Source organism: Xenopus tropicalis, chromosome 9 (genome assembly GCF_000004195.4).
Source record: "Xenopus tropicalis strain Nigerian chromosome 9, UCB_Xtro_10.0, whole genome shotgun sequence".
NCBI classification, from domain to species: Eukaryota; Metazoa; Chordata; class Amphibia; order Anura; family Pipidae; genus Xenopus; species Xenopus tropicalis.
This window is the reverse complement of record NC_030685.2, coordinates 6249039-6263689: the sequence shown is the minus strand read 5'-3', so window position 1 is coordinate 6263689 and position 14651 is coordinate 6249039. Positions and strand designations below refer to the sequence as shown.

General features: G+C 39.5%; 1 protein-coding gene across 1 annotated transcript; it reads left to right on the top strand.

Annotated features, from left to right (window-relative positions):
* Window positions 1–587: 587 nt before the first annotated feature.
* On the top strand, window positions 588–10576 carry LOC101733405 (up-regulator of cell proliferation-like). The gene is made up of 2 exons (XM_018097327.2): window positions 588–851; window positions 5413–10576. The coding sequence occupies exons 1-2, from the start codon at window positions 596–598 to the stop codon at window positions 10146–10148; spliced, it is 4992 nt and encodes a 1663-aa protein (XP_017952816.2). The 5' UTR covers window positions 588–595; the 3' UTR covers window positions 10149–10576.
* Window positions 10577–14651: the final 4075 nt, after the last annotated feature.

Below are 14651 nucleotides of genomic sequence, written 5' to 3'. Positions count from 1 at the left end.
TGTCATTTTCCCGTCATTATATGGCACAGGAATCAGACATGGGGATAAAGGGACAGACTTGTTCAGTGCTGGGAAACTGTGCTTAATGCTCCCAACTCCAATTGCCGGAACAGAGAACAGGGAGCCAGATTTATACAGATCAGCTGGGATTCTCATTGGAGGATTCTTTTGCATTTCAATGCTGCCAATGCGGGCCCTAGAGAGCTGGGAAAGTTTTATTGTGCAATATTGCTTTAAGACTACAGCTCCCAGCATGCCTCACCCTTCATTATATGTTACATTATTCTGGGATTTGTAGTCCAGCAACAGCTGAATAACGTTTGGTTGAGCAGCGCTGTGCAGCAGGGTTTATATCCCCTTTAATCATGCCTCACTGCACTGCTCAATGAATCTTTATTCAGTTGTTGCTGCATTTATTTATTCTCCATGTATTCTGGTTGTTAAGCCCATGTCTAATTTTGGTGATATTGTAGATGTATGCCTCGTATGGCAATATACATGGACAACATGGATACATGTATATATTTGGGTGTTTTGTTGAGATTTTGTTCCAATTGTATTTTTATATATTCCCAGGTTCATCAGTTGGGAAACAATGGCCTGTGCATCTCACATTATAAAACGACATGAGAGAAAATTAATAGAAATCTTTGCAGAAATAGGGTCCCTGTTCCAAAATGGCCCAGATGAGTACAGAAGTAAGGATGAAGCTAAGAGCCCAGCGGGGCGAGCAGAGAAGCTGATCCAGTTTGTGCTACAGAGAGATGAGTCTGACTGCCAGAGGTTCCTCACTCACCTAGAGACGATGCTGTCCATTTTCCCTGCCCTGTCGGGCATAGTAGAAGGCGAAAGTGAGTATATTTATGATACCTAAGCTTAACCTTAAAGAGCACCTATCAGAGGAAAATTGTTTACCCCATTGGAAGTGCAGGTTAATAGAGCCCACACTCTGGTTGGGGGAAACACTACCATTTTGTGCAGAAAATGCTCCTAACGGGCACTATGCCCCCAGCAACAGGAGGGGCTCCCAGTGTGGGCGGCCATGTTGTGTCACTAACATGCAAATGGTAGCTTTACGGTTGGGTTTAGTAGGGGAGTCTGTTCCCCTTTTAAAGAGACACTAAAGCTTAAAAAAGAATATGGCTAGAAATGTTTAGCTATGTGTTTTGAGCCCTTGTACCAGCCCAAAGCCACCAAAGCTCTATAGAAATAAAGATTCATGCCCCTGAAGATGCCCACAGTAGCTCTCCATCTTTTGCCTTGCCCAACTACTGCACATGCTCAGTCTGCTCTTGGCTGATGTCAGTGACCTGAGCTTAGGGACCGACTCACAATATTCTTCTTTCCCCTGCCTGCTTGGTCTGGTCTCTGCCTGGTCACTATTAAACATGCATACAGGCCAACCAATCACAGTCCTGTCTGACTGCCCCTTAAAATCTCAAGTCCTTCTCTGGCACTTTGAGCTTGGGGCGAGACTTTGGCTAAATCCTTATTGTGTGACTTTTCTTTCCATCTTGTAATGATTCCAAATACTGAGCTGTGTAACAAATATAAGTTACAAAGGTTGGAAACAGAGGCAGAAGCTGTGACAAAAGTTTCAGTCACTTTCAGACTTTAGTTGTCCTTTATATTTGTTACAAGCTCAGTATTTGGAATCATTGCAAGGTGGAAAGAAAAGTCATACAATGAGGGTCATACTGGACCGCCGGGACACCGGGAACAATCCCAGTGGGCCCCAACGGCCCAGACCTGACCCTTGCCGGCACTCCCCCTGCCCGATCGTTCCTCCCCTGATGCATTAAATTTACACAAGCTCAGGGGAGGATGTTGGGTGGGGGACCCTGTGGAGGTTTTGGGGGGTTAGGGGGGGCCCTTGTGGGGGTGGTTAGGGGATGTGGCTGGCGGGGAGACCTGTAGGGCCCCCGGGGTGGGAGCAATTATGTACCATCTTAAAGGGACACTAAAGCATACAGTCTTTAGTGTCCCTTTAAGATGGTACATAATTGCACAATACCATTTTGTGCAAAAAATGCTCCTAACGGGCACTATGCCCCCAGCAACAGGAGGGGCTCCCAGTGTGGGCGGCCATGTTGTGTCACTAACATGCAAATGGTAGCTTTACGGTTGGGTTTAGTAGGGGAGTCTGTTCCCCTTTTAAAGGGACACTAAAGCTTAAAAAAGAACATGGCTAGAAATGTTTAGCTATGTGTTTTGAGCCCTTGTACCAGCCCAAAGCCACCAAATCTCTATAGAAATAAAGCCCCATGCCCCTGAAGATGCCCACAGTAGCTCTCCATCTTTTGCCCAACTACTGCACATGCTCAGTCTGCTCTTGGCTGATGTCAGTGACCTGAGCTTAGGGAGTCTGTTGTAAATAAGTTATGTTTAGATGCTAAGCTAAAGCTTGTTTTATTGATATTCAGTAATAAACTGTGTATAATAGGGCAGCACAAATGGTTCCACCTAGTTCTCTATGAAGGTTGAAGAAAACATTTCATACACAAGAGCATTGACCAATGAGAATGCTAATTAGATTCCCAGCGCTATATCAGCCATTGTGATATTATCTTACATATAGAGATAATGATGTCATTTTCCCGTCATTATATGGCACAGGAATCAGACATGGGGATAAAGGGACAGACTTGTTCAGTGCTGGGAAACTGTGCTTAATGCTCCCAACTCCAATTGCAGGAACAGAGAACAGGGAGCCAGATTTATACAGATCATCAGGGATTCTCATTGGAGGATTCTTTTGCATATTTATGCAGCCACTGGCTCTGGAGAGCTGGAAATGTTTCATTAAACAAAGCAAAAACACTAAAACCCACATTACACTACAGGGCAACACAGGAACCAGTGCAGTCTGCATATTATGATTCTTATTATTAATCAGCTTCTATGGCAGATATTACCTGACGTGCTGTTTTGATTTACTACGCTCCCTAAGCTCCGCCTCCCAACAGCAGCCCAGAGCAAACTGAGCATGTGCAGGAACCAAATCTTATAAAAGATGGTCTAACAAAGTAACAAGATGGCGGCCCCCTGTGGACAACTTTGAAATCATAAATCATTACTTTGATTAGGCTTCTCAACCTCTGGGCTTGTGCAATAAGTTCAGAATGTTTATATCAATACAAAACAAAATACAGTGGGCCTGATTCACTAAAGTGCGATAAAATTTATCGCACGCTTTTTTGCGTTAAATTAGACGCGATAATTAGCGTGCAATTCACCATAGTATTATCGCACGGTTAAGTCGCCATATCGCATGCGTTATTTTTCACGCGACCGCATGCGATAGTTTTAATGCATGGGCTCATTTCCGCGCTGAAAAGAATACGATCGCATGATTCACAAACACTTAGGCGCGCTAAATATCGCATTCGGCTATGCGAAAATTAACACCTACTTCAGTCAGGCGATAAATTAAAGAAAAGTACAGTAAATGAGTTTTTGGCAATAAAATATGGACTTTGCAGTGTTATTTATTCAAGTCTGTGTCTTTTTACTCAATTTTACTAAAGTCTTGGCATGTATGGAATTTCCCTACTAATATACAGTACTATAGCGGTAAATATTTAGTCGCCAAAATATACAGTACTATAGCGGTAAATATTTAGTCGCACAAAATACATTACTAGGTATAATAATTATAGAAAAGTACAGTAAATGAGCTTTTGCCAATAAAATATGGACTTAGCAGTGCTATTTATTCAAGTATGTGTTTCCCCTAGAGTGACGCAGCCGCCAGTTTGCAGGGAAATGTTCATTTTTAATACAGTAATTTTACGAAAGTATTGGCGTGTATGGCTAACATGGCGTGCGTTCATTCGCACGACTAATTATATGCGGCTACAAGTGATGAAATGTTTCGGCAGGCATGGATTCGCAGCGAATTTTTGGACGTGCAGTGAATTTTTCCGCTGCAAATTTTTTCATGCGTTTCGCAAAACAATCTGCCAATGGCAAAAAAAAAAAAAATGAAAAAATTTGCCACGCAAAAATTCACTGCACGTCCAAAAATTTACACAGGCGTCAAAAAATAATAGTCGCGGGCAACAATTTATTTGCCCCCACAACATTTTTGCCGTTTTGTGGATCTTTCAAAAGATTTGCTAATTTTTCCCCAAAGATAACCAGAACACATTTGCTCATCACTAGCGGCTACTATTTATATGCTAACATTTATATGCTACCATTTATATGCTACTATTTATATGCTACTATTTATATGTGGCTACCATTTATATGCTACTATTTATATGCTACCATTTATATGCTACTATTTATATGCTACTATTTATATGCTACCATTTATATGCTACTATTTATATGCTACTATTTATATGCTACCATTTATATGCTACTATTTATATGCTACTATTTATATGTGGCTACCATTTATATGCTACCATTTATATGCTACCATTTATATGCTACTATTTATATGCTACTATTTATATGTGGCTACCATTTATATTCTACCATTTATATGTGGCTACCATTTATATGTGGCTACCATTTATATGCTACTATTTATATGCTACTATTTATATGTGGCTACCATTTATATGCTACTGTTTATATGCTACCATTTATATGTGGCTACCATTTATATGCTACTATTTATATGCTACCATTTATATGCTACTATTTATATGCTACCATTTATATTCTACTATTTATATGCTACCATTTATATGCTACCATTTATATGTGGCTAATATTTATATACACTATTTATATGCGGTGACAATTTATATACACTATTTAAAGCTACTATTTATATCCTAAACGCGAGCGTTATTTAGCGCATGTACCGGCAAATACCGCATTGAAATAGTCTTCACGAGTTAAATAACGCATGCAGTATTGCGAGTAAAATAGCGCAAGTATGCTTATAGTGAATCGCGCGAAAAGTCGCGAAAATTAAGACGCGATAAAATTTTTAGCGCACGTTATTTCGCACTTTAGTGAATCGGCCCCAGCATTTCTAATGATTTTCAATTTTAGACTTTAGTTCTCCGTAAACCTCTCCCTATAACAATTAATTACAATTACCCTGTACAAAAACCCTGTAATGTTTAGCCAGAATACAAGCAGTCCACTGGGAATTTATGCACTATTCATTCAACACAGGGAGATAACAAAGAGAAATCACACTGCCCCATAGCACCCCCTAGTTTTGGTATAGAAGTTGCCAAAAAAAATTATTATAAATACAAGAAAATTCACCAATGAGAATTCTACTGATGAAAAGCCTATAGAGCTTTTATTTGGTGCAACTCTGTGGGTTACATCTATATCTGGGCATACACCTTACATACACTCCTGCACTCTCACACACACATATAAATCAAACTAAGAGATTGTATGAACAATTGTTTTATTGTTTTGTATTTTTTAAAGAAAAAAGAAATGCCCAGAAGAAAGTAATGGAATCCCATAGAGAGTCTAAGCTCTCCCTGAGGGACGTCCTGGACGTTGGGCAGGAGAATATAAATGAAGTTGCCCCCCAGACTGTACAAGACCTGCCCTGGGCTCTCCTAAGGAAACTGATGGCGCTGGACAGGACTGCAAGAACAGTTCAACTTGAGGATATTCCTGAGAAATCAGAGAAACATGCTGGTAACACGGAGGATATAGCTCAGCATATGGAGACAGGAGTAGATGCTGAGAGTGCAGAATATGATTTATTTCAGCATATTGGTTTTTATAGCAAAGAGTGTGATTCTAATTACATCAATCCATCAGACATTCTGTGTGTTCTCTTGCATTGCTCAGATATGTTGTTACAGCAGAACATCTTCTCAAAAATGTCCCTGTGTCAGTTTGCTGTCCCACTGCTGCTCCCTGCTGGTGATGGCCCAGAATGCACCTTCATGCTCTGGGCTATGAGAGACATTGCCAAGAGATGGAGACCCCACACTCTAGTAGACAGTAAAGGATTTGTAGAAGAAAACCTGGTTCGAGTAGAAATGCCATTGTTCTCATTTGTGAGACTGGGGCAAAGCAAATTATCCAAATCTAAAATCCTAAACCAAGTGCTCAGCCCAGCTCAGCAGTACCAGGACTTCTTTATTCATGACAATATGAAAGGTGGAAACATAGAAAGACAAATCTCTGATGGCCTAGTGGAAATCTCATGGTATTTACCTGTTGGAAGAGAGAATTCTGACTCTTTCCAAGAACCTGTTGCTGTTACTAATTTGCGTGGAAACATCGAGTCTAACAGGACCCAATTCAGCTTCCTAACCCAGGTCTCATCAGCAGTGTTTGTATTTGCTGAAAGCATTAATGAGAGAGAGTGTGAGCTATTAGCCCAGTGTAGTAAATCCAACAGCAACTTCTATTTCATCATTACTCCTAGTGGGAAAGGTGTCAGTAAAGAGACATCAGAATCCTTCAAAAAGTTACTCTCTGTGCTAAATATTAGCCAATCCCATATACTGGTAAAACATAAAAAGGCAAATGATGCAGAACTAGTGAAACATGTACAAACCATTATTAAACAGTTTCTGATAAAATCTGATAAAACAATAAAACTGGAAGATTTATCAAACACAGCCAGGGAACTTGGCATCAAGGTGGATGAAAATTCCCAGGAATGTCAGAAAGCAAAAGAATGTGCCACAGAAATAACTAAAGAGATACAAGATGTGGTACAATATAAGAAAGAGACAATGAAACTACAAGGGGATCTGGGGAAGCAAGTGGCCCAGATAGAGAAGGAATTGTGCAGAATGAGAAAACAAGGGGATAAAGGTACAGAAGAATACCGATCTCAGCTGATAGAGGAGCTCAATAAGTTACACAGGGAGCAGAACCAACATTCCCTGCCTGACTCTATGAGTAAGTTCATTTCTGCCATCACACATTTGTCTCAAACAGAGAAACATTATTTCCTGAAATGGATAAAATTTGCACTTGATTCAATGGCTAGAAACAATCTTTCTATGTTGAAGGCTAAATACAAGGACAGATGCTGCAATAATGCAAATGACCAAAGGGAACTAAAACAGTTAGACCAACAACTATCTGACAGTTCTTTGGGAGTAGAACATTTTCTGCGGGAGATGGGGCAGTTTTATGAGGCAGAATGTTCCATGGTGAGTCAAGGTAAAATCAAATCAGATGAGAGACGATTTTATAATCTCCCAGGAATTGCTGTAAATCTGCTGCTGGATGGGTTCCCATTGGAGCTGATAGATGGAGATGCCTCTAACATCCCCTTACAGTGGGTAACTGATCTTTTGATTGAGCTGGATAAGAAGACAGGAGGGAAATGCAGAATGAGAGTAATCACAGTGCTGGGAGTGCAGAGCACAGGGAAATCCACCCTCCTGAACACCATGTTTGGGCTGCAGTTCCCTGTGGCCAGTGGAAGATGCACACGAGGAGCCTTCATGACACTCATTAAAGTGAAAGAGAATCTCAAGGAGAACTTGGGCTGTGACTTTATTCTTGTGATTGACACTGAAGGTCTGAAAGCCCCAGAACTGGCTTCTCTGGATGACAGCTATGAACATGACAATGAGTTGGCAACTCTAGTGGTTGGGCTCAGTGATATCACTATAATCAATATGGCCATGGAGAATACAGCAGAAATGAAAGACACACTGCAAGTTGTGGTCCATGCATTTTTTAGGATGAAGCAAATAGGGAAGAGACCTAAATGCCAGTTTATTCATCAGAATGTGAGTGATGTTTCTGCTGATGATAATAACCTGAGGGATAGAAAGAAACTCCTGGAGCAGCTGGATGAGATGACCAGAACAGCAGCCAACATGGAAAAAAAGAGTGGGATCACTAAATTTAGTGAAATAATAGATTATAACTTGATGGAAGACAATTGGTACATTCCTGGGTTTTGGTACGGTGTCCCACCCATGGCTTCTGTAAGCTCCGGCTACAGTGAGAATGTGTATGAACTGAAAAAATCTTTGCTTCAATTCATGGAGAAACAACCCCAAAAAATTGTTGAATTTATTGAATGGGTAAAAAGTTTGTGGAATTCAGTAAAACATGAAAATTTCAGTTTCAGTTTCAGAAACAGCCTGGTAGCTGAAGCTTACAATCAGTTAGAAACTGAATACTCTCGGTGGGAATGGGACTTCCGCAAACAGCTTCATACCTGGCTCATTAGCACTGAGAACAAGATCAAGAATCAGTCAGCAGATGAACTACAGCCAAAAATTGTCACAAATATTAAAGATGAATTGATTTCTTTTATTTGCAATGAGAAGGAAATAATGTTAGATTTGCTACAAAAATATTTTACAAATAAAGAAAATAATGTTCGCCTAATTGAGAAGTACAGAGAGGATTTCAGCAGACGGGTACATTCTCTCCAAAGGGAACTGAACAGTTCTGCAGAATTAAAGATTGACGACACTATTAGGATCCAAAAACAGAAACATCAGATAAATAATATACAGAAAACCTACCAAGAAACTATTGAAGAGAAAGTCGTCAATCTCACAGAACAGGTCAGAGAAAGGGAAAGTCAGCTTGGGGATGTGGAAATAGAAGAGGAATTTGAGAACATGTGGGAAAGTACAATGGCTGAGCTGCCGAAGAATCTTCTACAGAAACGCAACGTCAGTCAGGAAATGTTACTGGTGCTCAAACGGGACTTGTCCAACAGGGGGAGCTCTATAAGTGAGAAACTGCTCAGTATAGAACATTTAGATGAGTTTGGAAAAGATAAATTGAAGATTAAAGATGAGCACATTGACTTGAAATGGTATTCACTAAAAGGTGTGAAAGAATTCTGGAACAATGAATGTCGTGATAAAATAGCCAGTCTTGCTTTAATAAGAAGATGCTCAAAGTATGTCTCAGAGAAGTTTAAAATAGAAGGAGACTATGATGAGACTTATTGCCAAGAATTACTCAATATAATCAATGAAAGGCTCCGGGAGGAAGATGCTAAGAAACTACCCATTACCCATGAGTTTGATTTGGATCTAAAACTCCATGTTTTGGGAAGTGCCGCTCGGATGTTTGGGGAAATGCACCTGAGATTCCTTAATACTGAGCCTATTCTGTGTCTGGAAAGATTAAAACCTCATTATTTGACAACATTCAAAAATACATTCCAGGAAAAGGATGAAACACAAAGTCGAGCCAAACAGTTCTGTGAGCTCTGCCTGAAGCCGGCAATAACCAACCAGATTTATAAACATCTGGGGGCGGAAATAGTAGATGATATTCTGGTTGATAAAAGTCCCAAAGAATTTAGTAGCCGCACTTTCTTTCAGTCACATTTACTTGAGAAACTTCTAAAATATCAGAGATGTTCTCAGTTTGTAGATTATATTACTGATTATGAGCCGTATGTGAAAGAATGGATTTACCAGCACATAAGGACTTATGATAAAGGTCTAACAAAGTTGCAAACAAACATTCTGACTAAAATCTGTAAAAGAATCAGGTCCATTCTTGAGAACCAACAAGATACAGCCACTGTCTCAAACTTTTTGGAAAAGTTCTGTAAGATGTTAGAAAGTGAATTAGTTATCGACCAGATGGAGCTGCAGTCGGTGAGTTTCCAAAACAAAGCAGATGTCAAACAGTTCTCAAAGGACATTGAGTTTTTCATCACAGAAACAGAGAAACAGATCAGATCAGAGATTGGATCTTCCAGCACAAAATCAGTATTTGCCAAACTTACAGTGAAACCAGAGGAAGAGCTGTTTAAGAGAGTGTTTGGCTGTGGGAAGCAGTGTCCCTTCTGTGGGGCCCCCTGTGAGGCTGGAGGTACTGACCATAAGGAGCACTTTGCCTCTGTCCATCGGCCTCAAGGTTTGGGAAAATATAGTCATGGGAAGAGTAATAAGCTGGTTACAGAGATATGTTCAACTAATGTTATCAGTGGTTCTTGTTTTAGAAATTCAGACACAAAGGAGAAATGGCACCCTTATAAGGATTATCGTCTAATCTACCCAGACTGGGCCATTCAGCCTGACCCCAGCATCACAGCCTCTGACTACTGGAAATACGTTTTTGTGAAGTTTAATAACAAGTTTGCAGAGCATTATAATGCACAGCCGGCTGATCTGCCTGATGATTGGTGCAGAATAACAGAAGAAAAGGCTCTTGACAGTGTAAAGGAAGTATATGAAATGAAAATGAAGAAATAAATATGTTCTGCCCTAGTCTCTCCTAGGGGCAGATTTATCAAAATGTGAGTGTGAGGCTTGACATTATATCTTATATCCTCATATTAATGTAATCACATAATCATATATTCATATACTTTGATGTACCTTGGAGCTTAGCATATCATACTCCATTTTAGCATATATCTCCATTTTGTACCAGCAAACAGCAAGGCTTGAACATCCCATAATAGTTTGTTTTTCCCAAATAGTGCCCCTGCATTGCTTGCACATTGTGAAATACATATTATGTATCTTATTAGTTACATTCCTGTCCATCCTTGAAGGCAATCTTTGAAACTACAATGGTCTTTTTCTATTTGCTATAAGACACCCCTATGTATCTACTCGTACACAAGGGGTATAAAAGCTATGAGCATGTAACAATAAATTGAATAAGTTTAAACTTCCATTGTGGTTGTGTCGTCCTTGTTCCCTTATACATCTTTGTCCTGGCAGGAGGGCTCCCTCAGGTCACTACACTGACAGTCTGCGGTCAGGAACCCTAACAGTGAGTTTAGAGCTTTATACATAAAAACTCACCCATGTTCTATTCATTTCTATGGGATTTTTAGAAGCGTATTTATCAAATTGTGAGTTCTAAATTTCACCCATTGCTAAATAGCCTTCTAAAAATTAAATAGGAATGAATAGAACATAGGTGAGTTTTTATGTATTAAGCTCTAAACTCACATTTTGATAAATCTGCCCCATAGTGTTGTACTATGTGCTCCACCTTTTTTCATTCTTAAAGTGGACCTGTCACCCAGACATAAAAAGCTGTATAATAAAAGCCCTTTTCAAATCAAACAAGAAACCCAAAATCATTTTTATTACCACATCCATACCCATTATAAAGGCAATTAAAAATCCCAGCTGTCAATCATATATTGCCTTACCGCCTTTATGCCTTAGGCATAGGGGTGGGGCAGAGAGTTACTTTCACTTTCATTTCAGAACTTCTTAGATGTTGCTGCATTCCTCACATTCCCCCTCCCTCCTCACCATGTAATTGTGTAACCAGTGCATGGATATGGGCATTAGGTCCCCCCCATACTGGCACAGAAACAAGATATTGGCAGAATGCAATGCCTGCTTTGATAACAGTGTCCATAAAATGGCCCCTGCCTGCTTGCTGCAATTGTGAATTCCAAGGCTTAAAAAAATAAGATTAAAATAATTTATACAGTGTAAGTAAAGTTTATTTTGCTTGACAAACACAATAGAAAACAATTTGGAATTATTTCTTAAGGTGACAGGTCCCCTTTAAGAAAATATAAAATACACTTATGAAGCACAGCAAAGGAGAGCATTTAACTGATGAAAATGTAGTGAACTTTATTTCTAATCCAGTGAAAGGAAATGGTTCCTAATACTGTAAGCCTATATGTTGCCCATATAAAGGGACTATATATGCCCAGTGGGGCAGCATATTTTATGAATTGTGAGCTTTGTGACAGCAAATATGATTTCTAATATTTCATTTGATTTAACTGATTTAAAGGGACACTGTCATGATATTTATGGGGTACTTTTATTTGTAAATGACACTGTTACACAGCAAATAATTCCCTCTGCCATTTAACATTTTATTCCTGAACCAACTAATGTATTTGTAGCTGTAATATTGGTGTGTAGGCGCCATCTCAGTGCCTTGTGCCTGAGTCTGAGCTTTCAGCCAGCGCTACACATTAGAACTGCTTTCAGCTAACCTATTGTTTCTCCTACTCCCATGTAACTGGAGGAGTCCCAAGCCGGACTTGGATTTCTTACTATTGAGTGCTATTCTGATACCTACTGGGAGCTGCTATCTTGCTCCCTTCCCATTGTTCTGCTGATCGGCTGCTGGGGGTGAGGGGGGGGATGTCATTCCAACTTGCAGCGCAGCAGTAAAGTGAGACTGAAGTTTATCAGAGCACAGGTCACATGGCTGTCGCACCCTGGGAAATGAAGAATATGGCTAGCCCCAGGTGATATTTTAAAATTAAAAATAAAACAATCTGTTTGTGTTTTTGAAAAACAGATTACAATGCAGGAGTCTGCTGAAGAAGCTCTATTAACTTAACTATAATGATTTGCCTTCTTTTTACTTTCACATGGGGGTCACTGACCCCGGCAACCAAAAAAACTATTGCTCTGTGAGGCTACAATGTTGTTGTTCTTGTTACTTTTTATTACTTAATTTTCTATTTAGATCCTCTCGTATAAATAGATCAGTCTCAGATTTAGACCACTTCCTGGTTGCTGAGGTCATTTAAACCCTAGTAACCAGATAATGGCTGAAATTCCAAAGTGGAGAGCTGCTGAACAGAAAGTGAAATAATTAAAAAAACACAAATAATAAAAAATGAAGGTCAATTGCAAATTGTCTCAAACTATTACTCTCTACATCAAGGGATACATTGTATAATAAAGACAGGAAGGAGGAACAATAAACACAATTAGCAAATGGGGTAGAAATCCCTCCCCCTGCAATCAGCATAATTGCCCCACTCATGCTCCCTAATGTTTCAAATACTCTTAATAAATAAATCTGAAATTACTAAAATAAATAAATGCATGCAATATTAATGATATGTGAATTAATATCCTAAATAAAGAGAATCTTATAAACCCTGTGTTGATTTACTCTGCTATCAATGAGAATCCAACACTGGATCCAAGGAATAGTGTCTATAAAGGAATCTTTGGGGGGAAGGTTGAATTTCTGTGAGAAATTCCCCTAGGTAATTATATCTTAGTTGGGATCAAGTACAGGTACTGTTTTATTATTACAGAGAAAAGAGAATCATTTAACCATTAAATAAACCCAATAGGGCTGTTCTGCCCCAATAAGGGGTAATTATATCTTAGTTGGGATCAAGTACAGGTACTGTTTTATTATTACAGAGAAAAGGGAATCATTTAACCATTAAATAAACCCAATAGGGCTGTTCTGCCCCCAATAAGGGGTAATTATATCTTAGTTGGGATCAAGTACAGGTACTGTTTTATTATTACAGAGAAAAGAGAATCATTTAACCATTAAATAAACCCAATAGGGCTGTTCTGCCCCAATAAGGGGTAATTATATCTTAGTTGGGATCAAGTACAGGTACTGTTTTATTATTACAGAGAAAAGGGAATCATTTAACCATTAAATAAACCCAATAGGGCTGTTCTGCCCCAAATAAGGGGTAATTATATCTTAGTTGGGATCAAGTACAGGTACTGTTTTATTATTACAGAGAAAAGGGAATCATTTAACCATTAAATAAACCCAATAGGGCTGTTCTGCCCCAATAAGGGGTAATTATATCTTAGTTGGGATCAAGTACAGGTACTGTTTTATTATTACAGAGAAAAGGGAATCATTTAACCATGAAATAAACCCAATAGGGCTGTTCTGCCCCCAATAAGGGGTAATTATATCTTAGTTGGGATCAAGTACAGGTACTATTTTATTATTACAGAGAAAAGGGGATCATTTAACCATGAAATAAACCCAATAGGGCTGTTCTGCCCCCAATAAGGGGTAATTATATCTTAGTTGGGATCAAGTACAGGTACTGTTTTATTATTACAGAGAAAAGGGAATCATTTAACCATGAAATAAACCCAATAGGACTGTTCTGCCCCCAATAAGGGGTAATTATATCTTAGTTGGGATCAAGTACAGGTACTGTTTTATTATTACAGAGAAAAGGGAATAATTTAACCATGAAATAAACCCAATAGGGCTGTTCTGCCCCCAATTAGGGGTAATTATATCTTAGTTGGGATCAAGTACAGGTACTGTTTGATTATTACAGAGAAAAAGAGTACCTGTACTTGATCCCAACTAAGATATAATTACCCCTTATTGGGGCAGAACAGTCCTATTGGGTTTATTTCATGGTTAAATGATTCCCTTTTCTCTGTAATAATAAAACAGTACCTGTACTTGATCCCAACTAAGATATAATTACCCCTTATTGGGGGCAGAACAGCCCTATTGGGTTTATTTCATGGTTAAATGATTCCCTTTTCTCTGTAATAATAAAACAGTACCTGTACTTGATCCCAACTAAGATATAATTACCCCTTATTGGGGTAGAACAGCCCTTTTGGGTTGCCCCCGGGCTACACAGCGGGGTATTTATATAAACTATAGTAGGGTTTCTGTAGCAAACACCCCAGCTGTACCAGTGCAGGAACGGCTGCCCCCGGGGGCTACACAGCGGGGTATTTATATAAACTATAGTAGGGTTTCTGTAGCAAACACCCCAGCTGTACCAGTGCAGGAACGGCTGCCCCCGGGGGCTACACAGCGGGGTATTTATATAAACTATAGTAGGGTTTCTGTAGCAAACACCCCAGCTGTACCAGTGCAGGAATGGCTGCCCCCGGGGCTACACAGCGGGGTATTTATATAAACTATAGTAGGGTTTCTGTAGCAAACACCCCAGCTGTACCGGTGCAGGAATGGCTGCCCCCGGGGCTACACAGCGGGGTATTTATATAAAC